Source organism: Astatotilapia calliptera, chromosome 23 (assembly GCF_900246225.1).
Source record: "Astatotilapia calliptera chromosome 23, fAstCal1.2, whole genome shotgun sequence".
In the NCBI taxonomy this organism is placed as follows: Eukaryota; Metazoa; Chordata; class Actinopteri; order Cichliformes; family Cichlidae; genus Astatotilapia; species Astatotilapia calliptera.
This window is the reverse complement of record NC_039323.1, coordinates 14,302,860-14,329,535: the sequence shown is the minus strand read 5'-3', so window position 1 is coordinate 14,329,535 and position 26,676 is coordinate 14,302,860. Positions and strand designations below refer to the sequence as shown.

Sequence of the window (26,676 nt, the reverse complement as noted above, 5' to 3'; positions counted from 1 at the left end):
TCACACAAAAAGACAACACGCTCCTCGGAATTGCTTTGTGTTTTCTGCCATCTAGGTGGGTGCAATGACGAGCTCAGATCACAGCGAGGCAAGCACAAATACAGTAAGTGACTTGGAAATATCTCTGAAAGAAACATATCTCTGTTGAATAAGGCGCTAAACCAAAAGTTAATACACACTGGCATGGAGTAGATAAATATTTATGCACAAATATTTATGTCTTACAGTTTCGCAATATATCAATATTAATGATTAATGATCTGCATTCCACACTTTAATAATTTAGCAAAGATAAATAAGTCATATTTCGCCCACTCTATAAATATGCAACAGATCTGGAGAAATTTCTGTTGTCTGCAGACTATCTCTTGTTGATAATAGCAATCACTGGAGCAATGTACACTGAAAGATTTGTTAGTTGTTTGCTTAATCCAATTAATATTTCATAAGTTTGTGAACATGAGAATTACCACTCTAGCAGTGATGCAGGCACCACACGCAGGCTGGGTTTCCCCAAATGCAATGGTCAAAGACATTACTTCACACAATAAAAACAGTAAGTTTTAAAATCCACTATTAAGTCTGAGCTTTTGCTATGAAGCAAAATCATAATATTCAGACTGAGGTGTTTTTTAGACTCTAGAGTTAAGTTAAGTGAAATTTATGCAGTAAGATTGCACCAGTCTTTTGGATATGTTTGCTAAAATCTTCTGCACGCCATCCAGAGATCTTCTTCAGCGTCTGAGGTTCGTTAATCACACGCCCTGTCCCGGATTGTCTAAAAGGAACCATGTGGAGTAAAGCAACATTAACAAAAATGTTAATAAATACCACCACACTTCTCTGAAGCACGTGATGACATGCTTTTCTTCCCCCTGACTCATGAAGTTTGATAAGCTTCGTGGTTTTCCAGTGGAAACATGGAAATAACACTTGAGAAAACATGAGACGGTATTAATAATGCATTCTGCATCATTATGCTACAATTTAAATGAGGGTTAAAGCTCACTGCTTTACTTGTACAAGACCAATTGGACATTAAATATACAACAGAAGCATTTTTCCTCCACCATATTCACTCATTCATTGGATGCATTTTCAAATGCAGTTCAAGGTCACATACACTATGAGACATTTAACCCCTTCTGTCCTGTCCTGCTTGCACTTCAAGTTTTTATTTCAGCTTGGGGAAGCACAGTGTATCAAAGGATACGTGCATCTCGATTAAAAATGTAATGCAAAATCTAATCTAATGCGACTAAAACGTTTTGAGCTTATTACTATTATTATTATTATAAAGTGCGTGTTTCTGTAAGAGCAGGTAAGCTCAAAAATATTCATAATCAGGTCAAGGTCATTTATGCCATTCACTAATTGTTACAATGTCAAATTCGAGGACGTTTGATAATCTAACAGTGCAAATGCGCCGTTTTCTTTGGACTAAGGTGGACACAAGGTGTAGGTGTGCGGTTCGGATGACGCTCGTTTCTCTACCTCCTACCGTGAACACCCCTCTCCTGCAGTCCAGAGTGCAACCTGCGTGCTTTTACAGCAAAATGGCGACAGTCTAATAGAGGGAGAGAAGACGGTGTCAGGCGCAGTGACAAACTTGAAGACATGAGCGCTCGTCCTGAGGTAGGTGTTACAGATGCGCGCAGGGATACGTCGTAGCAGGTGCGGTCATTAGTCGGTGATGTGTCACTTATGTCGTAGGTCGCTGTGAAGGCAAAACACCGCAGTGAGTGATAACAGGCGGCAGCTTTGTAGTCTTACCTTAACTTAAGTTGCTTCACTATTGCGACACTCACTCTTTGTCCAAGATATCGCTGCTGGAGTTTCTCCGTCTGTGGGAAGAGCAGCAAGCTCGCTGTCGCATAGCCAGTCAAAGTAAAGTCACGGCTCTTAGCTAGGGAGCTTTTTGCTGAAAAGAACAAGACATATCAAACTGAGTGATGCAGGACACTAAGAAAGTTTTAAGCTGCCAGAATTGCCAGTGGCTAAAATAGAATTTAATTCAAAGAGCATGCAGGGTTTAGACCCTAAGTTGGGCTTTTAGTGGCTGAGCTGGCAATACAGTGGAAAAACACTACTGGAGAAGCATTCGTTAAGGGAATAGATGCATGAGTGAGGTTGCATTTGACCTTGAGTCATAGCAGTGGCTATGAACTAAATGCATGTAGTGTACTGGGAACGATACAGCATCCTGTAGCAGAAGCCTGTACTAGCTGTCACTGGGTGAGAGGTGAGGAAGTTCTGTTAATCAGTTAACCCACAACACCCAGTCAAGATGAGCATACAGTAAGAAAACTCTTTCCTGAAAAGCAACAATGAACTTATCAAGAGGGCGCCTCATGTGGCGTTTGGAGAAACATTGCTTTATTATAATTTTGTTTAGTTATGAGCTCAGGTTTATATTTATAATGAGTGTTTCCTGTGATTTTAGGGTTTTACAATTTTTTGCTGTGAGTGTGCATCACATTCCTGTTATCACCTTTATGCTGGAGGTTTAGTCAAATCAAAGTGTAGACCTACATAAGTGAGTCCATCACTCCCTGCAGGTGTCTAAGGAGGAGCTTAAACAGCTATAGAAAGAAGGCAGCTGCAGCTTAACAGCCTAGTGTTGGTTTTACCGCATTAGTATACCGCAGAGAGTAAAGGAGTCAACTGCTCGACTAAATAAATCAGATGGTTGAGGCATGTTATCCACGAATTGATTATATGTCACTTGACAAGGTCAAATATTTTAACCAAGATGCCTGAAGTCCCTGAATGCACAGCATAGCAAACAGTTACGTGTTCTCTGTTGGCCTGGCTGGCTGCTTACACAGCTATAAATGAAGACACGTGGGACTTCTTAAATGGGAGTACACTGGCCTGAATTAGCAACTCAGCTGAGGAACAGCTGCAGAGATGAGATATTTTAGTAATCAGATGCTCCGACCAAGAATTTGCAGGAATATATCAGACGGGAGGTTTTCATAGAACCACATTGACTGGACCACTGTAGTGTTTCTCTTGGTGGTGAACATTTCAAGCCCAGTTCAGTTTCCACTGGGCCTGAAACCAGATATTGTTTCATTATTCTAAACCACATAAAATGGTGAAAATGTCCAACCCAGTTTTTCAGAGTCCAAGATGACGTCAGTGAGGGCTTGTTTTAGCCACTCAGCAGTGCAAATGCTCAACTACTGCATAAAACAGTGAAAAGCAGGAAATCATTACATTTAAAGCTTGAGACAAAATTTTTTTTTTTTTTAGCATTTTTGCCCAATATTTTATGTAATGTGGTGCAAAACATTTTGTTAAACTAGTAACTGCTTAACTGACTAAAGACATTTTAGCTCCAGTTGACATATTTCTTAAATTTTAATCCTCTTTGACAAAGCTTTTCCTGATTTTTGGTAAATGGTGAAAGGACTGATTCTTATATAGCACTTTTCTACTCTCCCGGCGTACTCAAAGCACTCTATACAACATGCCTCATTCACCCATTCATACAAGCACTTCTAAACACAAGTGCAAAGTAATCTACATTCACACGCATTCACACTCCGATGAAGGGCAGCTTGGGGTTAGTATCTTGCCCAAGGATATTTGACATGTAGACTGGGGAAGCCAAGGATCGAACCACCGACCTTCCAATCAGTAGCTGATCTGCTCTACCATTTTTGTGTTCAATTTAAAAATAATGAGGGAATGCGTGGATATCGCCTGTTCCTGATAACTGTGGTGATGCTTAAGTGTGATTTCTACCCGCAAGGAAGTCTAGCGAATTATACCAAAGCTATACAGCCATGCCTTGACAATATATCGGGGTTGTGACTAATTATTTTCATCACTGATTAGTGTAAAAATTATGTTTTTTTTCTTGCCTACAAATTTTCCGAAACCAGTAAATAATGAACTTGATTTGTGCTTGATATTGTAAATATTGCTCTATCATTTTCTGTTGGGGCCCCAGAGAGTCAAAACCCTCTTTAACAGGTTAAAACAAATACTTGATTTTTTACTTACTATTGATGTATTACCTCGATAGTCATGCCTTGTCACATTTTTATAATGAGGATTACGAATCTGATTTTAAACTGATGCTCTGTTTTGAGAGTCACATAAAATGACACGTGATCTGTTTGTCAACAAGAAAATCAGCTCTAAAATATGCTGACAATACTTTTTAGCTTCAGAAAATAATAATTAGCTTCTTTAATATATTTCATAAAACAAGTTTCATAGACTATTTTTTTATAGTCTAAAAGGGCGGACAACCCTAATATGGAACATGGGTAGGGCTTTAGCCAAACAGAAGCTCCACCCACCTGCTTTTTAAATCTTTTTGTTTGGGAGAGAGAGCCAATCAGAAAAAGGTGGTTCAATGAGAGGAAGCTGAAACAGCTTGTTTCTCACAATCTGCAGGATTATTTCAAACAAAAAGGCTCCTGTGATATTCATCAAATATGCAATGTCAGTTTATGACAAAGTGAGGTGATCAGACCACTTCACTCAGTTAAATTGCAAAAATAAATTTTTACGCTTGCGTTCTCATTACTCTCCCAGTGATTTGATTTTAATATAAATAAATAAGTTAGCTAACCTGGTCTTATTGGTGGATCCCAGGTTAAGAAAAGTGCTGCTTGTACAGTGTGTGTTAGCAGAAAGAGATGGAATTAGATGATATTTCATTCTGCGTGGTCATTTTTTTTCCTTACATCTGTGTGGATTGCATTTACTGATGACCGAGTGTGGTCAAGTTGGCCCAGTGACATTTGCAGCCTTAATCAGTTTTGGTTGCTTGGCTATTGCATTTTTCCAGTAATACTCGATCATAGCAAGTAAAACAGGCAAAAGAGCTGAAACACCAAAGGCAAAAAAATTCTTACAGAAATAAAGTTGGTTAACTTGAAAATTATTATTGCTTAAGTTCGCACAAACAGTGAAGATTTTAACGGCTCCAAAACAATAAGAAAGCTGCTGAGAATGGAGACATATCCCCTCCGGCAGTGTGTGTCAGATGGACTCACAAAATCTTACCAAGGCTTCTCCCCTCATGTGATCCGTTTAGTGTGCAGCTTGTCAGCATAATAATTCTAAAGATTCTGAACATTTACCTGCTTTTGGCTCTGTTAGAGGTGTTTTATGAGAACAGTGTGGAGTAATTATTGCTTCAACATACACTGATAAGTTAGGGCGTTCTGATTTGTTCTTTTGTTTTATTTACTGCATGATTATCCATATCAAGCTTTTTTCCATATGACAAAAGACAGGAGCATTAATATGATATTGTCTCTCTTTAGAAGTCATAATGATCCATTCATGGTTTAGTATTCAGACAAGAATCACAACAAGGTGACATGCAGTGAAGCATACATGTCCATAATTCGTTTCAAAGAGCCGCTGAACTGAAATAAATGTATTTGAGCAGTAAAGGCGAGCTTAAAATGTGTGTTGATTGTGTTTTAATTGTAAAGCAACAAAGTGTGTGTGTGTCTAACTTTCTTCTGCTATCATTATTCTAATCATAATCTCAGAGCATAAACCTAAAATGTGACCCTCTCTGAGAAGGTGTTATCATGCAGAGGCACAGTCGCGTGTCTCCTTACCAGCTTAACACCTGAAACTGTAGCTCAGATGTGTGAAATGCTCTGAAACTATAGCTGGGTGTGATTACCAGTCAAATTAAATCTGAGATGTCAGTTACATGTGTCAGTGCTTCCACTCCTACTCTTGGCAGGTTGCGGGGAGTGACAAGCTGGCTGTTGATTATTTTCCAGTGTGAAACAGAATCACTGACACACAGTTAGTGTTTACAATCCCCGAGTCTTTGTTTAATTTCCTTAAAATATAAGTGACTTTTGTGATTTCTGATGTTGGAATTGCCATGACACTGGCATCGTACCGTCAGTAAATACTCAGCTGACTGCTGGATGCTATGTGCTTCTTCTCTGTTTGTATTAGCGAAATGTCAGTAAACGGACTAGTAAAATCGAATGAAGCACAGATGTTGCAGAAGCTGTTTGTCTAGAAGTTTTGTCAGCATTCTGGTTTAAAAAGCAACAATTTTGTAACATTACTATTTTTTGACCCAACAGATTAATGAAAAAATATGGCATGGTTTCATTACACCAGGTTTCACCAGCTTTCATACACAATGTCAGTAATCATTTGGCAGCCTATCCTAATGTAATAAGTCAAACTCCCTGCAACATTTTAGCTGTCTTTAACAACATATAGTGATGTGAAATGGCATGCAGTTTATAACAATATGAAATGGGTTGGATGGCATCATAGCTTTAACAATGCCATGTTAAGGTTCCACCTCTTTACATTACCTTTTTACCTTTTGTTATTGGCTCCATCTCTGAAAGTACCCCCGGTTTACGAACCTTATTTTTAATATGAGAAAAGATTGGGTTTCAACCACTTAACGGCAACCGAGAGTAGGATTTGTAACAAATCGATTTTATTTTTTCTGTGGTTTTGCGTTTGTTTCTGCAATTTAAACTCTTGTTTTTTGTTTGTCTTTGTCCTGCTTCATTCACTGCTGCCACTTCTGCTGCAAACAGTATGAAGATAATGTGAGAGCTTTTCATTTCCTTGATTTGTGACGGCAGCTCTACTGTGAAGGATTCTTAGAAATGTATTGTAGATGAATACCTGGGGTTAAAGGTGCATGCTCGCATTCTGATTCTTTGACACGTGATACGTTCGGATTATATAAAATGCCTCAAATAAGTCGCTTTTGAACACAGTTAATGTTGACAACTTCCAAACTACTAATTTACTTTCTTTTTTAGCTTCAAGTTTGTAATACTTTTGGTCTTCCTAAATCTAAATTTACATATAAATTGAGTGGTACCCCCCTTTTAAATAGTCATGGGAGTGACTTCTTCTTGGAGAGGAATTTCTTTTAAAGAAGAGAAGGACTTGAGCTACTTGAATCTTAATTCACTGGCAGGTGAGATTATTGCAGTCCATCAAAGGCTGATTGAAGCACTGAGCTGTCCACAATCCAGTCTGCTGTTCAGCCTTTGCAGATCAAGCCCTCTCTTATCCTGTTTCACTCGGGCTGTGGACCATTTCCTCCACTAAGGGGCAGAATATGATTACTGATACTCTCAGCCCTCACTCTAAGAAATGAGACACTGAAGAGCATCATCAGTTAACGGGGGTCTATGTAGTCAGTGATTAATATAAATAGGAAAACTATAACGAGTTGATGTTGGTACATGTTTTTTTTTTCTTTTTTTTGTATGAAACCTTAAGATAAATAACCTAAAGGAAAATCCTTATAAAATTCTAATTATATACAGTTATGACTTACATGTAAGAACATGTACAGAAATTAAATCAGCACAGATCATTAAGTGCACAATCATTCTGTCTTAGTAGGTTGGTTTTAGTATATTTGCATGACTACATCCGAACTACCACAACCTAAAATATACTTATCGCTTATATTCCAAGTTTGATCCAATGCATACAAGTCTGCAAAAATGTCAAATCAGTATGGTCTTGCATTTATCCCTCTGAACATTTCACAAGTCCAAACAACCTCTATCTTTGAGGGTTGGGATTAGCGAGCTTCCATTGTACATGAGCTGCGAGGCAGCTAACCCTTTCTGTGATACCTATCTGAGGTTGAGCTCAGCACTTCCCTCATTAATTTCCCATTTATTCTCTGAGTTGGATGTGATATTTTACAGATTTGAGCATGCGGGGCACAGGTTAGGTGCAATTATGCTGACGGAGGGCTTTTACAGACATGCTCAATGAAATCTGGAGTGTAGGATAATACATGTAGGAAGTTATATAGTGATTAACCTTCATTTCAGTCTCCTCGGCGATCTCTAGGAGGCAAATCCTCCTCCAATCAGCTGTTGCCAGGTATATTATCCAGCCTTTTAAATGACCTTCAAAATAAAAGATAGTGGCAGGCCTGCTTCTTCTAGAGCTTTTGAAGCATTTATTTGCCCTTTTATGTTGTTCAGCAGCATCTTTAAACTACAGCTCACTCCCAAAATCTTTATTGGTAAGGCTATACGACTTTACTGGACAATTTCATGTGGAATCTTTGACCAGTAGCAGTGCAGTGGAGAAATGTTCTGTTTCAGTGTTTGTAGCAGAAATACTGAAATAAGCATAGCAACTCCTCAGGTTGTCATTAGAAGCTTTAACATTGTAGCATCACAATCAATATTTGACAGAAGTAAAATGTTGTATATTAGTTTATGCTTGTTTTTTTATGTTTTCAGCAAGTTTCAGTAGCTGCAGGTGCAATGGTGATGTTGTTAGAGTGGTTTTGGTAATAACTCAAGTAGACCTAAACATGTATATAGTATTGATTTTTGAGTTTTATACCAGATTCAGAGAAAACTATAACCAACCTCTAAAAGTGACCTTACTCCAGTTGTTATCTTTAATCTATTTATTTTTAGTATGGTGTCAGCAGCTACAGTAAAACGCCACCTTTCTAACAACGCACAGAAAAAATCCTGTTAATCTGCTAATGATATAGAAAATTATGAAAGCTCCAAAGTCACAGTTATTAAGCACCATTAAACTGATTAAATACATGAATGTCATAATTTTCGAGTTATTATGCAAAGATATTTAACACAATTAAGATTTAAACTTCTTATCTGATATCATGACATTATAATAACGTGTAATCGTTTTTCACAAAAGCAGCATGATTGATGAAGACACTTTTAGCTAGCTTGTATTTTTCTGCAATTTTTTTTAACACTGATGTCGCAGAAAGCCGCCTTTCACAACAATGGCTGTTACCTCCCTCGCCCCTCAAAGAAAGGACATTTTTGAGCCCCTTTGATTTGGTCCGATTTGTTTTGATGTGAGGAGTGAGTGGTTTTTAAAATCTCTTTAACTCCCCAGGCCTGGCCCAGCCTCCCACAGGGCTAATGACCGTAGCTTGGCCTGTGTTGAATAATACAGATGCTTGTGAGGTGCGAGCGGGGAGGAGGGCAAGGGGTTAGACACGGGCCCTCCTCCTACAGTACACTTCCATTGATAAGATTGTATTAATTGGTATGAATAGAGAGGGTTTTCTCCCTCTCCATGTATACATTTACTATTATACTCATTAGCTTCCTGTTGCCTCCCAGCGAGTTTCTCCTTCACATCCCCCGGGGTCTCCTGGGAGGCAATTTGCATCTCTCCATGGTGTCTCTCTGGGGTTATTGAGGAAATATTAGCCTCTTTTCTTCTGTGGCCGACCCTTTGATTTATTTGGAGCTGGGGCTGATAGAGTGGCACTCACATGTTAATGACCGGCGTTGATATAGGGTCTCGGTGCAAGACGACTCATTGATCCGAGTTGAAAAGGTACAATTGACAAGCAGTACTGAATAATCATCTTACACGCATCTGTGCGTGTGTGTCTGTGTATGTGTGTGTGTGGACCTTGAGAAATGACAAGGGATTCCCTCTGCTGTCAAGGCTACTGTGCTCTAGCTGTCCACTTTCCCTGATAGTTAGATAAACAGGCTTCTGTGGGCTTCTGAATTTCTTGCGACTTTTCGACAGGCACAGTTTTGGCTTCTTTGCAGCTCGTGTCATCTCTTTGACCTCACGTGATCACAGTGGCACTTATCTTAGCCGCTTCTAGGACTCTACAACCAATCAAAGGCTGCACGACGCACTTGATCCAGTTTCTGTTTGGAGTCTTGGTCTAATAATAGAATTCAAGGTGACTACTGAGGGATCACTTTGGCTGCCATTAATGAGTGCTGAGCCCCTGCTACCTGCCCCACCCACTCACCCCCTCAGTTTCTGCCATGGAACGCTCATATTATGTGTTAAAGAAAGATAATGAGAGATTTCGTCCTAATACCTGCGATGCTTGACATGCCTCCGAATTTAAGCTCACTGATGTCTGCTCGGCAATGTGGAGCCCGTCCTCAATTGGGAGAGCAGTTTGACACTGACTCGCTTTCATCTGGATGGTCACATGTCTACAGTGAAGCAGCAGCAACAAAGTTTGATATATATGTATATTTCATGTTTTTTTCTCGTCTCAGCCAGAGTGGAACGCATCGGCCTAATCATAGCAACATCTTCTGTCTTGCTTAGTATTTATATACTTTCAGTCATATGGTAATAATAACATTTAATAAAAGCCAACATCCTAACTGCCACTAAATAAAAATACACACCACCGCCATCGCTGCATCTTCTCTGCATACTTATAACAGATTAGAGGTTATGTATATCAATTGTGCAGCTCATGCATATTGTTATGAAGGAGAAATGCAGGAAATGGAAATGTGCCATTTCAACGCGCCAGCACAGCTTGCCAAAAGCAGGCAAGTGGGTTGTGCTTGCGGTGATGGTCGGGTTTGTTTTCCTCTCAGTGTTGGGAGATGAGAAGTCATGTATCTAAACAGAGCAGATATGATGTTTATGAGAGCCATCTGCTTGGCAGCCCTCCTGTGCCCACTGCCCTCTTCAACGTGAGAGGAGCCTCATTAAAAAAGTCACATGCCTGAGAAATTTCTAAGCGCTGTGTTTTTTTCCCCCCCTTTTAAAAGGAGTGGAGTTTAAAACTAACAAAGCCTTGGGAAATCCCCATCAGACATCCCTCCCTTAATCCATTTAATTTTGAAAGGTATTGTTTAAAGCTTTAAAGTTTATATCGTTTAATCCCTCTCCAACACTACGGGCACCAAATGAGGCCGTGTCAGCAGCTTGAACAGATATAATCTACTCCACACAACAGAAAATCCTCCTTCAAGACAAGGTTGCATGGGTTTCCTGTGAACTCACTGTTTGATGTTTCTACCTGCTATTGAACATGACTTCTGTCTTAACCCAACTGTCACTCGCTCCCTGTCCCCTTTTATCACTCCGAATGTTCTCGCTTCACCTTTCTTCATCAGTAAATCTACCATCACAACCATTTCACTCATTCCCGTTTTTCAGGAGAGGGGGCCGAGGAGAAGTTTGTTGTGGACAGGTTCAAGAGGGTTTTCTGCCTTCTGTTGTTCATATTTTTTTCAGACAGACTCTCGGTTTCTTTTCTTTGAGTCCCATTGTCTCAAAATGAAAACTTTAAATTCTCCACTTATTATTTCTTTGTTTAGGCCTCCCACAAATTTATTTCATTCTATTTAATTACAATAATTTACACAAGAAGAGTGATGCATTTCCGTTTGCTAAGCATAGAGTTCCTGCCGGCTGGTTGAAAAGGTTAGCATAGCACAAAGTAAACATTGCTAAAAAACTGTAAGAAATTACACCTGATGTTGCTTTTACAGTGAACTTTTCTGAGCATTAAACAAATTAGATTTATGATGTGTATTAGTGAGCTGTAAACCTGCTGATCGATATTATTAAAAGGCTAGAGCTAGGCTAGCAGTCATGCTTCTAGCCCTTATGCTAAGCTACATGTTAACTTTTGTCATTATCATATATGGCCACATCACATGTCACATGATCTAGCTGTAAGTACAATCACAATTACAAACATAAAGGTTGGCACTAAATTGAATCTGCTGGGAAGACATCAAGGATGCTCTAGACTTTCAATAAAACGTGAACATATTAGTCTAAACTGGAAATACTGGGAGCCAGTTAGAGTTTTAGTTGGTGCACAGTGCACTCAGAAGGTTTTGTCTTATTACACTGAAACTTACATGGGCTGAGAATATAAAATTGTGCATGTAGAGGGGAAGACATTGTTTTCAAGTCTTGTCTTCGGGTCTGGCTTTAAAAGTCAGATACAGTTAATAAATCCTACCAATTAATTGTTCATTTTTATAGTGTCATTATGTCATCATAGTGCTGTACTGACTAGAGAGGATGCAATAAAATAATCGATTTAAGTTTAGTAAACCAAACTTTTATTTTAAATTAATTTGAAAATAAAAAGGAAAAACAGTGGGGACCAGTGATTACTTATTTAGGCACAACCACAGCTTACGTGCCCATCTGTCTGGCTGCTTATTGGTTGACGTAACAGGCTGCTGTCTTCTGTCAAATACTGAACACAGGCAGGCCAAAGAGCCATAGTCACTGTAGATGGCTGCCGCTTAACTAAAATGTTGTTTTTAGATCTTAAAAACCATAATCCTTATTTTTTATCAACTCTTCATAGTGAAGTTGTGTTCCAAGACTGGATGTATCCCATATATGCTAACAGTTTTTTTTGTTTATACTTTGCGGGACTAAGAGACAAGCCTCATCTTTAGTTCATAGATGTTAGAGTCCCATCTAACGCCTTGAAAAGAATAAAACTCATTCCTTTGAGTGACGTCTTGCTGTAATACTTACCTGTGAGCTTTTATTCTTGTTTTCAAAGCATGCATTACCATTTAATGTGTTCATACTATAAAGAACGTGATATTCTTTGGAACATACCTTCTGTGGTACTCGTATAACATGTTTTCCTTTAGTTTATAATTTGAGTCGTATAACTCCAATATATATTTTCACTCAAGCAGTAAATTACATTGTTTAGTTATCAAAGGCTTTGTGTAATTACATTTGTGCAATTCAGGATGACAGAGCTGATAGTGTCTGCACAAGACGCTGGCATACATAATCACAGGCGAAATCCCATTAGGGAGGATGGAGACCATTATTATGGAAATGACCTTTGGGTGACAAGAATTCAGGGGGATAAAAGAATACTATGTAATCCTGACAAAGAGGCTGTGTGAAGCCACTTGCTCTTTATTTTCTCTTGTGCAAATTTAAGAAATTTATGGTGTTTTATGAATGTGCAATTGTGTTTTGTAGTGTCACATTCCTTTTTTTTGTGTGCAAGAAGCCAGTTAGTCTGCTTGAGAAGTGAGATTTGGCAGTGCATTGCTAATTTCATCCTGCCTTTCTGGTGTGTGGTACTGTGGGTAACTGCAGGGCCAAGATAGCAGAAGAAAAACTTTACGATGTGTTTGTTTCTCCCTTTTTTTTCCCCCACCGTGGCACCTTCGTTGAGAACTTGCTCACCTTGGGATTACTGGATTGTCAAGCTGAATCTCCGTCTGTTTGTTTTGAGCCACGCTTTGATACTCTCACACTAAAGAGGCAGCTTCATAAATTCACATTGTGTCAAATAAATCAATAGATCCTATTAACTGAGGAAGTTGTGTAGTGCAGTACTTGAGGGACTGTGCCCCCCCTCGTTCAGGCATTTCTCCAGCAAAGGCAATGGCAGAGGAATGTAAGGTTGGCTCTTGATCCATACAGACAGCTCCAGCAACAGAAATGGTTTGGCTGACTGGTCTCAGTTGGTCTTTAGTGTTGTCTCCACTGTGCTGCCAGCCTGGGTCTTCAGCTGAACAAGAGGAATGAATTTGCTTGGACATTTCCAGCCTTACAGTGCCAACCTCCTGGTCAATCAGTTTGTAGTCCTCATGTGACTTAAAGTTTAGTGTTGCAGTATTTTTATTTTATATTTTATTTAATAAATGTCTGCTTTCACAAAAATGGTACAACAAATATTCTACACCTATAGCCAGAATTTAATTCTTTACTTCACTGGCATGAAATGAATAACATGGCAATGTCAATTCTAGATGTAATTTCAGGCAAAAATATGTTAGAACACCAAAACAAATGTCCAAAAATGCACAATGGAAAATACACCAATATTTTTACTGATATTTTCACCACACAGAATCGATCTTCCTGAATACAACTTTAAAAAGAAATAACATGAAAGCTTGCCTGAGAGAGTTCAGGCTGTGCTGAAGAATAAAAGTAGTCAAATATTGACTTCCAAGCTCATTAGAATTGTACAAATGCTGTTTGTGCCTTAAACTGTATATTATATTTGTTTGTTTGCACATTTCAATAAATTACTGCACCCACTGTATTTCCCACTGTATTGTACCTGTCTCATCTCAAAGTACAGTCCCTTACTTAAACCATATCTGTTGTGTTATATATTATTAGGCAGCATAAACAAATACATCAACCGTATATAAAAGGCTGCATTCACATGTAGGATAAAGATAAAACTCCCCAATTACTCGTATTGATTTTAGCACGGCTTTTTCCATCACAGCCGGGATAAGTGCACTCTCCTACACCTCCAACACCTACTGTCATCAGCTAGGCACATTCTTTTTGATTTCGCTGGTGTAAAATAAACTCTGTGAAAGACATTATGTAACATACTTTTGCACATAGCCTCTCTCCTGTATTTACCATTTTTAGAAATGATATAAGCTCGGGTTTCTTCATCCGTTGTATGTCTTCCTCCATATTTTCTGTCTTATTAGCCTTTGATTTTCACACTTCACTTGACCTTTTGTTCTAATGATTGCCCAAAACAGCAGAAATGACTGGAAACCTAGACCGTCATCGCACTGCTCCAAGTTCCAGCCTTATAACATAGATGGCTCATGAGATCTAGAGAAAATAATGACAGAATTTAGCTAACAACGTGTGACCTTTGCACTCTGTCATTATAATAGAGGCAGGTTTTTGACTCTAGGAATATCTGTCTGCTCTCACAGGAATATTGGAACATGTCTAAAAGAACATGTAAAATTACTCCTTACCTTGTGTACTAGAACAAGTAATTTACAGTCGAATGTTATGCTATTTTCACGAATTCGGATTGTTCACAGTAGAGAATGACAGGAGGATGAAAGGGAATAGAGCATGACACGTGCTGTAGTTGAGAGCCAGACTCAAAGCTATACCAACGTGAGTACATGGCATGCTTCCCAGCCCACCAAATATCAGAGCGTGCTTCAGGAGATCAAATTAACCGCATAGCTTGAGTTAGCTTGAGTCATTTTTACTGTTAGTGAAGTGAAAATCAGTACTTTTATTTTCTAAATGTGTAGTTTCTGGATGAATGCAATGCAACAGTTTTGTAAATAGCAATCATTAATCAATCAGCAATAAAAATAGTTGAATATGGTGCATATAGTATATGAAGTGTTAGTACCAATAATGCTGCATTTATTGTAGTTCTTGGAGGTTTAGCTGTAGTATATAGAGAATTGCATTTGCTAGACATCATTTTGTTCACGAGATGAGATGCACGATCGAAGCTGTAGGTGCTGGAAGAACAAAAAAAATGTTAAAGACTTCACAATAAAAGAGAGGTGTTATATTGTTTTCTATTGTGTAACAGAACACAATGATGAACACAAAAGGGATCATGATATTGCTTCTAAATCTCATTTACCAAACTGAAAATACAAAGTGAGAGTCTTGGGGAAAATAGCAGACAGGGTTAGTAAAAGCTCACAGCAGATTGATCTGTGCATACAGCTTAACTGTATTAAAGCTCATAATCCCTGTAAATATCTTCAGGCAAGGCAAAGTCAGCCTTTTAACATTGACTAAATGAAGTAAATAGAAGCAAATACATTTTTAAAATTTGCTTTTCTGTTGAGCCCCTGTTCTTTATATATAGAAGCGAGTTGTGTGAGTTGGCTGCTAATGAGGCTTGCACATTTTCAACCAAGATATTTTGATGGTTTTGCCACCCTGCCGTTTGGGGGTAACAGTGAAGCTCGCTTTAAATGTAGAGCGTCTGTTCCCCTTTCGAACCTTTAACACCACAACAGATGGGGAGAATATGGAGCTCGGAAGGTTTTACCTCTGAGGTGGTAACAGTGAAGCCACTCATTAACACTGAATTTACCACTTCGTTAGCAATGCAGCTTCCTGTAGAGAGCGACCAGCCCTGGATGTCAAATCCACTGAGCATATGTTTCAGACTAAATCTGCTCTGGACAGCAAAATATAATCTGTTATAAGATCCAAAATGCACATTTTTAGTTGTAGTTATTTTTAATAGCTCAGAGCTATTTGGTTTCATACTGTCCAAATAAATATGGAGTAACTGTGCTTTCAAATCAGCCACTCTTAAACGAATTTGTATGCCTGTCCACGTGTATGCGCCAAAGTGTATGTTTTCTTTGTGTGAGTCTGTGTTTGTATTTCAGACAGATTGTGTGCCTGCCAATTTGTCAGGATTCAAGTAACAACAGTCTCATGCTGGGATCTGTGTTGGCACCATCACAGAGTGATAAGACGCAATATGATCTCATTGGAGGTGTACTTTGTTCCCATGGAAATTGGTCAATTTTAGCAGGCGACTGAGAACTTTAGGTGGAGAAGCAGGAAGGTTGTATCCCAGAGGTACGCTCACATAATTAAGCATCCTCACCAGGGTATTCAAGGCTAACAGCAGGGTTTGTTGTGAATAGAGGTGGCGAAAGAGGGTGTTGGAAAATCATAATGCGGCACAGAATAATACCACTCTCATTTTACAGAGCAGTGGGAATAGCCCAAAAGGAAAAAAAAAAAGATTTTTTCAACAACACCACATTGTCAGTGAGAATGAGAGAAAAAGAATTAAATTTTACTATATTATGTGCAAGAGTTATCTTTTTCTATTTATACTGTGTATACGTGTAGATATGTATAAGACGTTGCACGCTTTATTTGACTTGCTCAAAGTTTGCAGAATAATTTTCTTCTTCATATTTCAGAAAGTATCGCTGCTATGTCTGATCTGAAGCTGAATGCGCAAGAGGACAAAGACGTGGAATCGGTGTCTGACAGCCCAGGTCGTACTCGGGAGCCATTACAGACTCACACATTCTCCCCGAAGAACAATGCTGCAGGTCTGTCCTCAGATGAACACGAAAACCCTTTAAATGGAACCCAGCCGAATCCATTTGTATACAGCAGTGTCCCTGCTGTTCCCCATGCAGACAATTCATTGCCTTCAGGAGCACTTGTTAATGGACCTGGTTCACACCCCAACTCAGAGGTACACTGTGTCCTGAACAAAGGCACTGTTTTATCCAACAGTGTCCTGGATGCCGTGTGGCAAGCGGAGAAGGACACGAGCCCCGAGGTGTTACCACCACCTAGTGAGCTTCAATCAGACGCTTGGAAGAACACAGTGGGACCCGACGTAAAAACACCGGCCACACAGCCAGGTGTCAACACGCCACTGTCTCACTCGGAGGAGAATGAGTCTAAACTGGCCTATTCCACGCTGTCAGGTGACAGTGCAGAGCAAATGCACATTAGCCAACCTTTGACAAAACAGACAATAAAAACAAGATCTCCACGGGACATGGAACGGTCTGGAGTCTCCTTGGATGATTATGATAATACTGAAGTAATCAGGTGGGATTCAACAAGAAAATGCTTTTTGCACAACGACAGAAGGCTGGAGACCAAAGTGATGCCCCAAAGAGACAAGAAGCACAATACACACACGAAAAGCATGTTAGGCTGTCTTGAAAAGGTTAACAACAGCTACAGACATTTCTGCAGTGGTAATGATGTTGAAAGTGTTGACACTGGCAACAAAGATGAATTTTTGGGTACACAATCTGACATTAAATATTCAGTTATGCCATTCAAAGACCTTTCTCGGAACATAGCTTTAGACTCTGAGAGCCATATTTATAGCACAGCGCAGGGAGGCAGTAATGAGGAAAATGACCCTGAAGATGAAAACTGTGTTAGTCCAAAAGTGGAACAGTTGAAGGCAGAGCAACTTGAACGAGATTCACTTTTCTTTTCATGCACAACATGCAATGTTAATTTCAAGGAAAAAAGACATTTCCATAGACATATGATGTATCATTTAGGCAAGCATAATCAGGTGAACAGTGAGAATGATTCACAGCCCTTTATATGCGGAGAGTGTGGGCTTTTGTTCTGTGATAGCAACTCCCTCATGAGGCACATCATTATTCACCAAGATAGGCTGGAAAAACTTATGGAGGAAATTGAAGGTCTCAAAAAGACTGAATTTGAAGATGGGGCCACCACAGTGCCGTGCTCTCGGTGCACGTTTGGTTGTAACTGCCAAAAAGTCTTTGTCCAGGGTACCAAAACACATGATAATTTGAAGCACTACTACTTTTGTGAGGAGTGTAATTACATTTCCTTGACACGGCAGACACTTGTAGCACACTTACATGTTGCACACCTCAACACACACCAGCCTCAAAACAGGAAAATGAGTCATACTAATGATGCAGAGGGAGCACAACATGTTCCGTTTCAGTGTAAAATGAGTTTTTTCCCAAGGAGAGACAAAGTAGTGTTAGGAAAACATTCTGAAATGCCATATGTTGGCAAATATAAAACAATGGCCCGATGTAAACCAAATCTATTTAAATCTACTTTAAAGGAAAAACTCGACCGTTCCACTGAAAAGGGGGATATTCACATTCAAAAAACTGTTGACAACACTGTAAATTGTCATCAGTTTAAACCCAATGCCAGCTGCACTAAAAGCATGCTGTCGCCATATTTGTGGAGAATCGACAAGCATGGAAAGTTACTCTTACAACCAGCAGAAAAATTGGATGTGGAAACCGATCTCACCTGTGTACAAGAAGATGCTGAAAACAATGACCGCAGGGCTTTTGGCAGCTTAAAGCTGGCAAACCGTCCTACAGCCGCTGCTTTTACAGCCAGGAAGCTTAAATTGGACCAGATGTTCTGTCAGGGAAGCAAAAATGACCCCGTAAACGGGAGTTTACAAGTACAAGTAAGCCAAAATTCTCCATCAATGGGAAAAATGACTACACCTTTGCATAACACTACTGAAAGAATGAATGGTAATATATTGCCTGGGCTTAGCCAGAGGCTTAAGAAACAGTGTGCAGTTAGGGAGTTAAAGAAAGGCTGTGAGGGTGATGATAACTTCAGTGATGACACCAGCGAAGCTACAGGCAGCTTCTTGGAAAGCAGCGAGAATGAAAGGAACTCATATGCTCGGAGGTATTTGAAAAAGAGGCAGAGCTTTACAGCCAAACACCAAAGCCCCCACGCACTCAAGGTTGAAGATGATGGAGATGAAGACTGCAGTGACATAGAACAGCTCATAATCAAAGAGGAGCACATTGAAACGACAGTGAGTGATGATTCCACAGAATTGCCTAATACATCTCCAAGTGATAGTTTTGATATGTCCCCCACACCATCAGTAAAACATAAGCCCTGTCCTTACTGTCCCGCCACGTTTGAGTCCGGAGTGGGTCTGTCCAATCACGTGCGAGGACATCTTCACAGAGCTGGGGTGAGCTACAATGCCCGGCACATGGTTTCACCGGAGCAAGTGGCGTTGTGGGACTATCAGCCAAGAATCCGCAGAAAGATTTCTACTGGCATGAGAAAAAAAGGTACGATTATTTTAACAAATAATAAATACAAACCGAGTCTGAATGGACTGTGTGCCAAAACTAATATCCCTAACACCGATTGGCTCATTATAGCCTAGCTTGTGCAATATTAGGTGCCTGCACATACTGTAGAATTTTAGTGTAAGCGTGCCACCTATCAGATGTGTTCTGTATGTCCTTAAATGCTATCAAAAGATGAATAACATTATATTTTGTAATTTAGTAAGAAAATCATTTTGCATTTTTGATAGGAGAAAGAAATGGAGCCAGGGATGTGTTGGAGCAAGCATCTATAATCTTAATCAGTGGGATTGCATATTGCGCACCTCTCTATAGAAGCTTTGGTTAATTACTCCATGACAGAAGTCAAAGTTCTTCAAAGCTCCACAACCATTTCAAAGTGGCACTTCAGGATATGGTATAGGGTTTACGATTTAGTATTTCTGTGATCGGCAGTAGGGTCTATTATATGACTTACATATAAAAGCAGCTATAGAAAATCTATATCTATAAAGTTTCACATTCCAAAATGTACACTAAAAATAGCTTTTTTCTTTCCTTAAATTGTGACACACTGTTCTTATATTACAGCTGTTAAGCCAGGAACTCGAGGACAACACACGTGTCCTGTGTGTTTGGAATGTTTTGATAGCAAAACTGGCATCTCTAACCATGTGAGGGGACACCTGAAACGAATAGGTACAAAGGTTACCAGCAGCAGTAAGTCTCCGCTGTGCGCACTAAATGAATTGCTACAGAACAAAACGGAACATTGGAACAACCTTCTGACTAAGAGTCAGTTCTCCTCTCAACCTTTAGCCCCTCAGAAGTTCATCTGCAGCAATGGCCTCTTTCTGATGCAGACAAGCATCCCAGGGAAACTCCAACATGTCAAAAGGAGTCTGCATCCCATAAAGAAAAGCCTTGTGTGTAAACATTTGGTAGATAACCTCTCAGAAAGGAAGAAGCTACATGGGGAAGCAGAAAGAGGCACTACAGCCACATCAAGCACTTTAGTTGAACTCCTCAAAGCCAAACAGGAAAGTGTGGAGCTTGCAGTGAGCCAAGAAGCCTATGCAACCAGGGTGATCTGTGAGATGACCAACGATTATATGGCCAAAACAGAGATGACCAGTCGGGAACCAAACTGGTCTGCTGGTATGGAATCTTTAAGTCTAGATTTGGACAGCCATCATACTGTATGTAAAATACATCATTTTTAAATGTTATGCAAAACCAGCCAAAGCAGAAAAACAAAAGTTGAGGTATCATTATCATGCATTTAATAGATCATATGTAAGACAAGCTACTGTATGTCAGTTATTATATCATTAAGTGTAGTTTATTGTTGCGTTTTAATAGTTTTTTATTTAATTGTCTTTTTATTTCTCATTTAATTGTTAGTAGAGGAATAGCATGTTGACCCAGGCAAACGCTAGGCTTGCATAAAACATAACCGCATCCATATCAACAACAACTTTATATCTTTTAAATTCAGAGTGTGTCCTGTTTTTGAGCTGCCTTCACTTGCGTCAAAGCCAACTAATTCTCAGATTTTAATTCATATTTTATTACAAATTTACCATGTCTCATCCCAGATAACGTGTTTATTGTCGACAGAATACAGTTAAACAGTGTGAGAATTGTTCACAGTCATTTGATTTGTGGGAAAAACACATTCTCTGCATAGAATGCCACCAAAGTGCTTTTGAAGTTCATATTAAAAAAACATGAAATCCTCTTGATGTTGTGTCACAAGCCCATCATCCACGAATCCACAATTTTGTTTAATGTCTGTCCAAATCAAATTTTCAGTGAGGTACTAAGGAGGACAAAGCTGCAGTGTACTTCCCAAAGACGTTTTATCCCATGTCTTCTGTCCTAAAGACTGATTTAATGGCAATTTGTAGAATAACATTTGGGTATTAACGTAAATGCACCACCGAGTTCATTTCTTCTCACCTCAAAGTCAAGATGACTCTCAAATCATGTGTTACTCACATTTTTGGGATATTTTTCTTTGACATACAAATACACTGAAAAGTAAAATCAGGTTCTTTAATTTTTGAAAGATCGTTTGGGATATCTACTGAACTATGCCAGATATCATTAATCATTAACATGCAGTCTAGTGTACAGCATCATTGTTGCCAGTTTTCCTGGAAAATGAATATATCTGTGATTTTGTGTGTGTGTCTCTGCGTGTGTAGTTTAGGAATCCTTTGTGACTCCCTCGAGGTGGTGAATTGTATGTGAAAAAAGTCCCCCTGAAGACACAAGATTGTGTTAAACTTTACCAGTAACACTTTCCAAACAGGAGAGTGCAAATAAGATGCTTAGAATGCAGCCAGGTGGAAGAAGACTTTAGCGCACACTGGGACTAACAGTTTATCTGATAATAAAATTACTGCATGAACTCAAATATATTCTATATTTCTTCGTAAATATTCAACTTCTAATGTTTGTAAACTTGGATTTGTCACATATGGTATCATGCGCAGGCTAAACTGTATAAAATGAATATATAACCTAAATATTAGGGAAATGTAAAATACACTCACATCATTTATTTTATTTTTCAGGGGAATGTGACTCAAAAAAGATTTATATTCAGTGTGACAGCACCTTCCCCACTGTTTCCCAGCTTCCTGGTCATATTCAAGCAAATGCACACAGGAAGAGGATTGCAATTTTTGAAGAAGAAGGTAATTTCTGTTGAAGTAAAATGAAAAGCAGATGATATTTGCTGTATTTAGAGACAAAATGTTGCAAAATGTGCATTTAGAAGTTCATGTCAAGGATAAACGGATGTATTTCTTGAGATAAAGAATTCTGGTGCTTTTTTTTCTAGACTATGATTTTAGGAAGAAGAAACCAAGACAAAGGCCGGAGCTTAAAAATAATAATTTACCTTCACTGAATACTGAGATGTGCACACTGACCTGCAGGTAAAAGGAATGAAAGGCTACATACACAGTATTTCAACAAAACAACGCTTAAACTGGCACATGTATAAAGGACAAGCTGGAATATTGACATTTGCATGTTTGATGGTTGCAAGCAATTTGTCTGCACCCAGTTTTATGACTGTATATTTGCACACCATGATGTCACCCAGTGGTTTGTAAAGTCCTGGACAGCTCAACTTTTCTTAATAGTAATTACCACATTGCTCTTTTGGGCCAGAAGGAGCCACTCAGAGAAGCTGTTTGGCTTTGAGAATGCATTTAGCTCAAACTTGCTGCATATAACTGGTAGTTCAGCTAGATCTAACTTAGATTCTAACTATAAACAAATCACTGAGGAGTTTTTTTGGAACCGAACTACCACCTGCTGCAAAGGGTTAAAAGTCCAGAAACTATCAACGAATACTCTAGGAACTTAAATTACGGTTTGAATATCTATGGAGAAAGGACTGAATGTAATAGTTAAGATATCTGTGGAGCTTGGGGGAAAGCAAATAAAATAACGTCCGTTTTGCTTTAGGAAATGTATTGCTGTCCAGGAACGTGAGATCATCCAGTCAAAGAGGTTCTTAAAATATAGTGACTATCAAGTGTAACAGGTAGATAAGACTGAGTGTCATCAGCATAACAGTGATAGTGAACTTATGCTCCAAAAGTCAAGTTACAAACACAGCCATGGTTTAGTAACTTCTATTAGTTAAAGTGCCCATGTCTCTAACAATGCCATTTTGAAGCCTCAATGAATTTTATATAGTTATGGAAAAGACTGGAAAACTTGAGAATCTTTGATTACAATGTATAGAATGAATAAAACTACATCTCAGTTAGAAGGCGTTAGAAGAAATGCATGAAGTCCAGAAACACTGACAGTTTCTTTTGGTGTATCTCTGCAGATTCTGCGACCTAGTTTTTCATGGTCCCTTTTCCATTCAGGAGGACTGGATCAGGCATTTACAGAGGCACCTTCTACACACCAGCGTACCCCACTCAGGGAGAGGGATGGTAGAGGTTTTAGCCCTTCATCAGAAAATACAACTAAGCATGTCTCACGAGGACCCAGAAACTGGGTAGTTTTACTTCCAGATCCCTCCAGATCTATGTATTTCTCTCTCTCGCTCTTATTCTCCCTCTAGATATATAGATATATCTATATATATCTATACCAGCATGTTTCTGGAAAGAAGTATTTTAGTTATCCAGGCTACTATATAGTATAAATTTTCTGTATATTTGCAAAAACTTAATTATAGCATATTTTAATGCAACACTTTGCCTCAGCTAATACGACTAATAGGATTCCTGTTTTTTGACTGCAGTATAAATTATGCGCAACAATATGTATGATCCAAAAAATGTTTTTGTCATTATATAAGTGCCTTGTTAATTCAACAAAACAACTGCTCAAAAATCAGATTTTTGTAAGGAGGTTTTCATTATAATACAAAAACTTAGAAGGAGCATTAGTTAGAAGGAGAACTGCACTTTAAAAATAGACAAGAATTTGAATGTGTTTCATGTTTCATTTTCTTTTAGAGATAATATTCAGTGAAACTGTTGCTCTACTTGTACGCACAGTACAGAGTGTCATTAGTTTGTGGATGCTTTGTACAATTTCACCTCTGTGTACCTGCATCAGAGACAGAATTCTTCTTAATCCAAATGACATTCAAGACGTTGGGACAGCTTGTTCTGTCATCATTTGTTCTTTGCTTTAACCTTCAACATTCAGCTTAATTTCTGAAAACTGATTCTCATTGTTAGGCACAACAATAGCTTTTTATGAAAAACCCTCTTTAGTTGTAACAAAAGTTATATTATTTTCTATGATTAGCTCTGTGTTTCCAAAGGTGCTGTCTTTGGTTCAGTGGAAATGTGTTGTAATTAGAGACATCATGCTTAAAATTCATACTTAACAGTTTAAAGACGGAAATACTATGAACATTACCTATTATCCAAATTCACTTGCACTTAAATTTGTCACAAATTTTGCATGACAGGACTTCTGGCTATGCGCTAAGATAAATTTAGGTATTTCAGCATGTGAATAAGTACTTTTGCCAGGTCCTTTCAGTAAAATGTAGTAGTGTACCTTTTTCTTAGTACATTTTCATAATTGTATTCTCTACATTGTATATTTTAAGAACAGCTAAGGCTTTGACGTGTGTGATCTAGTCTGGCTGAACCTATTGCCAAAGCACTTACCTCAATTGTAACACTTTTGATTTATACTATATTAAAAGCCAACAAATAGTATATTTAAAATTCAGAAATTTAGATTTAGCTAAATCAAACAAATGCTTGCTCTGGTTTTACAACCAAATGCCATGAAAGGATAACTATTTTATGCATTTACTTGCCTATTTTGAATATGGAAAACTGCAGATATAGCATCTCCTAACATGTTGTACAGTTTAGCTTTGTATTAATACATGTTGTTGAATCAATTTAAGAATTCCAATTTGATTTGGATTATATCTTCTGCAATCAAATATTCATACAATTCTGATGAAACTTGCATGCAAATATTTGTATAGAAATCAGCTCCATTGATATTCAGCATGTGTGATATGAAAGAAGTGTTGTAAATTTAAGGAATTAAACACGTGTTTATTTGTTGATGCTGTGCCAAATTACATTAGTGACGTTTTTCAAGATGTTTTTAATCTGATAAAAAGATCTTATATGATGTGATACCATGCTTAGAGGAGCATCTGACTCCTCTTGGCTGCACTGGCATTATTTACAGCAGCAGTTATGAGGGACTGAGCAAAAGGTTTAACGAACATGCGGATAATTGAGCAAGGTGAGATTAGGTTAAACAAGAGACTTCATTTACAATAAAATGGTGTTTATCACACAATATGCTGTTGAAAAGACATGTTAATTACTAAACCTTAGCTGAATCACAGATCAACAGGCAGGTGCACATTTGCACACTGAAACAAACATTGCTGGCTGGAAGAAGTCCTAAGGCAATTTGAGTGTGGGTGATTGAAATCCATACTCGACTTCCAATGTAAAAATATATTCCAAAGTTTTTCTGAAAATAACACGATGTCTGTTTTGTGTTTCTTTTCCTCTGCTGTGCCTCAGCAGGGAAACATAATCCAGGGCAAAGAGAGAGAGAAAGGAAATTTCTTGGTGTAAAACTGTAAGCTTGAAGGATAACCACTTGGGTTGTTGAAAACAGACTCCAGAAAGAAGGTTCATAACATAGCAGGCCTTGGTGACAGCATTCTGTCACTCAGTCATTGGTCACTGTTCCTTTAATATTTTTCACCTTTGTTCAGCTGCAATTTTTCACTATACATGGAGAAGTCTTTTTTTGTACTTGTGCCAATGAGTATTGTCAGCATTGGCTCTAGTGAAGTGCAAACACACCTTTGAACGTTTACTTCTCTCTGCCATTGTCAATAAAAGCAATGTCTTCCTATGTGTCACCTCTTGCAGCAGCTGCTCCACCCTCCAACCCCTTAGAAATCTCTCTCTCCTGTACTGGGAATAGTAAAAGATGCATGTTAAATGAATATCGCCATCTTATTGTAAATCAGAAACGGAGTTGATTAGACACAAGAGACGTGTGCAGCATAAAAAAGTGAGATCAAGCCAACATGTTCAGATTCATATTTTAAACAGACTTTTGCACATGGCTGAAGACGTCTTTATTTGCCTTTATTTAAATGTATTATGTTAAATCAAGCCACAACCTTGGCAAATGCCAGTTGAAATAACTTGACAAATGAGAATTCACAAACGGTTAAATTGATTGGCCAGTTTGTTTGTAACCAAAAAGCAGAACCAGTGCCTGTAAGACCCAAACATTGGTGTCATTAGCCTATTAAATGGCAGTTTTCAGATATTATCACTCCAGTAGATTTGGCTAGTGTCTCCTAGCTCACTAGCAGGCTGTTTCAACCTCGTTAAATTACGATGTTGGCACAGATAACAAATAAAAGCAAGGTAGAAGTGACAAAGTTGGTATTCAGTGGTAGTGGAGTCAGTGGTGGCATGAGACATTTGTTGCACTGGGGTTTGTGTCGCAGCTGCAACTGGTTTTTAGACTTTATTTTACAACTAATATGTGCTGCTTAATGGGCCACAAACATCCAAAGTTAGTGAGTAAACGTTAAAGCTCTTCATAGAAACTCAAAAAAACACAGTTGTCCTGCTGTTTATCCCCATTTTCCCCATTAATGTTCTGCTACATCTATTTTAAAGTCAATTATATATTTGTGGAAGTAAATGAATATTTTGCTAGCTTCAACCATGCATGAATATAACAACAGTGAAGCCAGATGTGAGTTTAAATGACTTTCTCTTGCTGCTTCAAACCTGCAGTGCCTTTGAAATCTGTGAGTGGAAATATTTCACAGTATATAGTAAGTGATGTCTTTTACATTCAGACAGCAGAAAATTCATTGTTTGTGTTAGTGCAGGATGGCCATTGCCTTACAGATCTTCAGCTGCAACAAGATTCACATTCAGACAAAAGAAAATCTGAGTGCTGGTGTCACTTTGTTTGGAAGATGTGGAGGAAAAATAATAAAGATATGATCTAAATAAAGGCAAAA

General features: G+C 38.6%; 1 protein-coding gene and 1 long non-coding RNA gene across 5 annotated transcripts; one reads left to right on the top strand and one right to left on the bottom strand.

Annotated features, from left to right (window-relative positions):
- Positions 1–276: 276 nt before the first annotated feature.
- On the bottom strand, positions 277–2,134 carry LOC113016777 (uncharacterized). Its single transcript, XR_003271301.1, has 3 exons — positions 1,809–2,134; positions 1,495–1,717; positions 277–778 (listed from the first exon to the last, which is right to left on the bottom strand). It is a non-coding gene; the product is annotated as an uncharacterized LOC113016777 (long non-coding RNA).
- Positions 1,574–26,676, top strand: znf644b (zinc finger protein 644b). 4 transcript variants are annotated; one of them, XM_026159902.1, is made up of 7 exons: positions 1,574–1,635; positions 16,476–18,871; positions 18,986–19,139; positions 19,731–20,297; positions 21,722–21,844; positions 21,991–22,087; positions 22,999–26,676. In XM_026159902.1, exons 2-7 carry the CDS (start codon positions 16,490–16,492, stop codon positions 23,174–23,176), a joined length of 3,501 nt encoding a protein of 1,166 aa, XP_026015687.1. In that variant the 5' UTR covers positions 1,574–1,635; positions 16,476–16,489; the 3' UTR covers positions 23,177–26,676. The 4 variants fall into 4 exon arrangements, with proteins under 4 accessions (XP_026015687.1, XP_026015686.1, XP_026015684.1 ...); XM_026159901.1 differs by having other exon boundaries at positions 16,476–19,139; positions 19,731–19,859; positions 19,959–20,297; XM_026159899.1 differs by having other exon boundaries at positions 16,476–19,139.

Excerpts from the sequence above, each read along its gene's own strand:
- znf644b (XM_026159899.1), top strand. The coding sequence starts at position 16,490 with ATGTCTGATCTGAAGCTGAATGCGCAAGAGGACAAAGACGTGGAATCG. Across the intron at positions 19,140-19,730 it reads TACTGGCATGAGAAAAAAAG|CTGTTAAGCCAGGAACTCGA; the intron begins GTACGATTATTT and ends CTTATATTACAG. Across the intron at positions 22,088-22,998 it reads ATGTGCACACTGACCTGCAG|ATTCTGCGACCTAGTTTTTC; the intron begins GTAAAAGGAATG and ends GTATCTCTGCAG.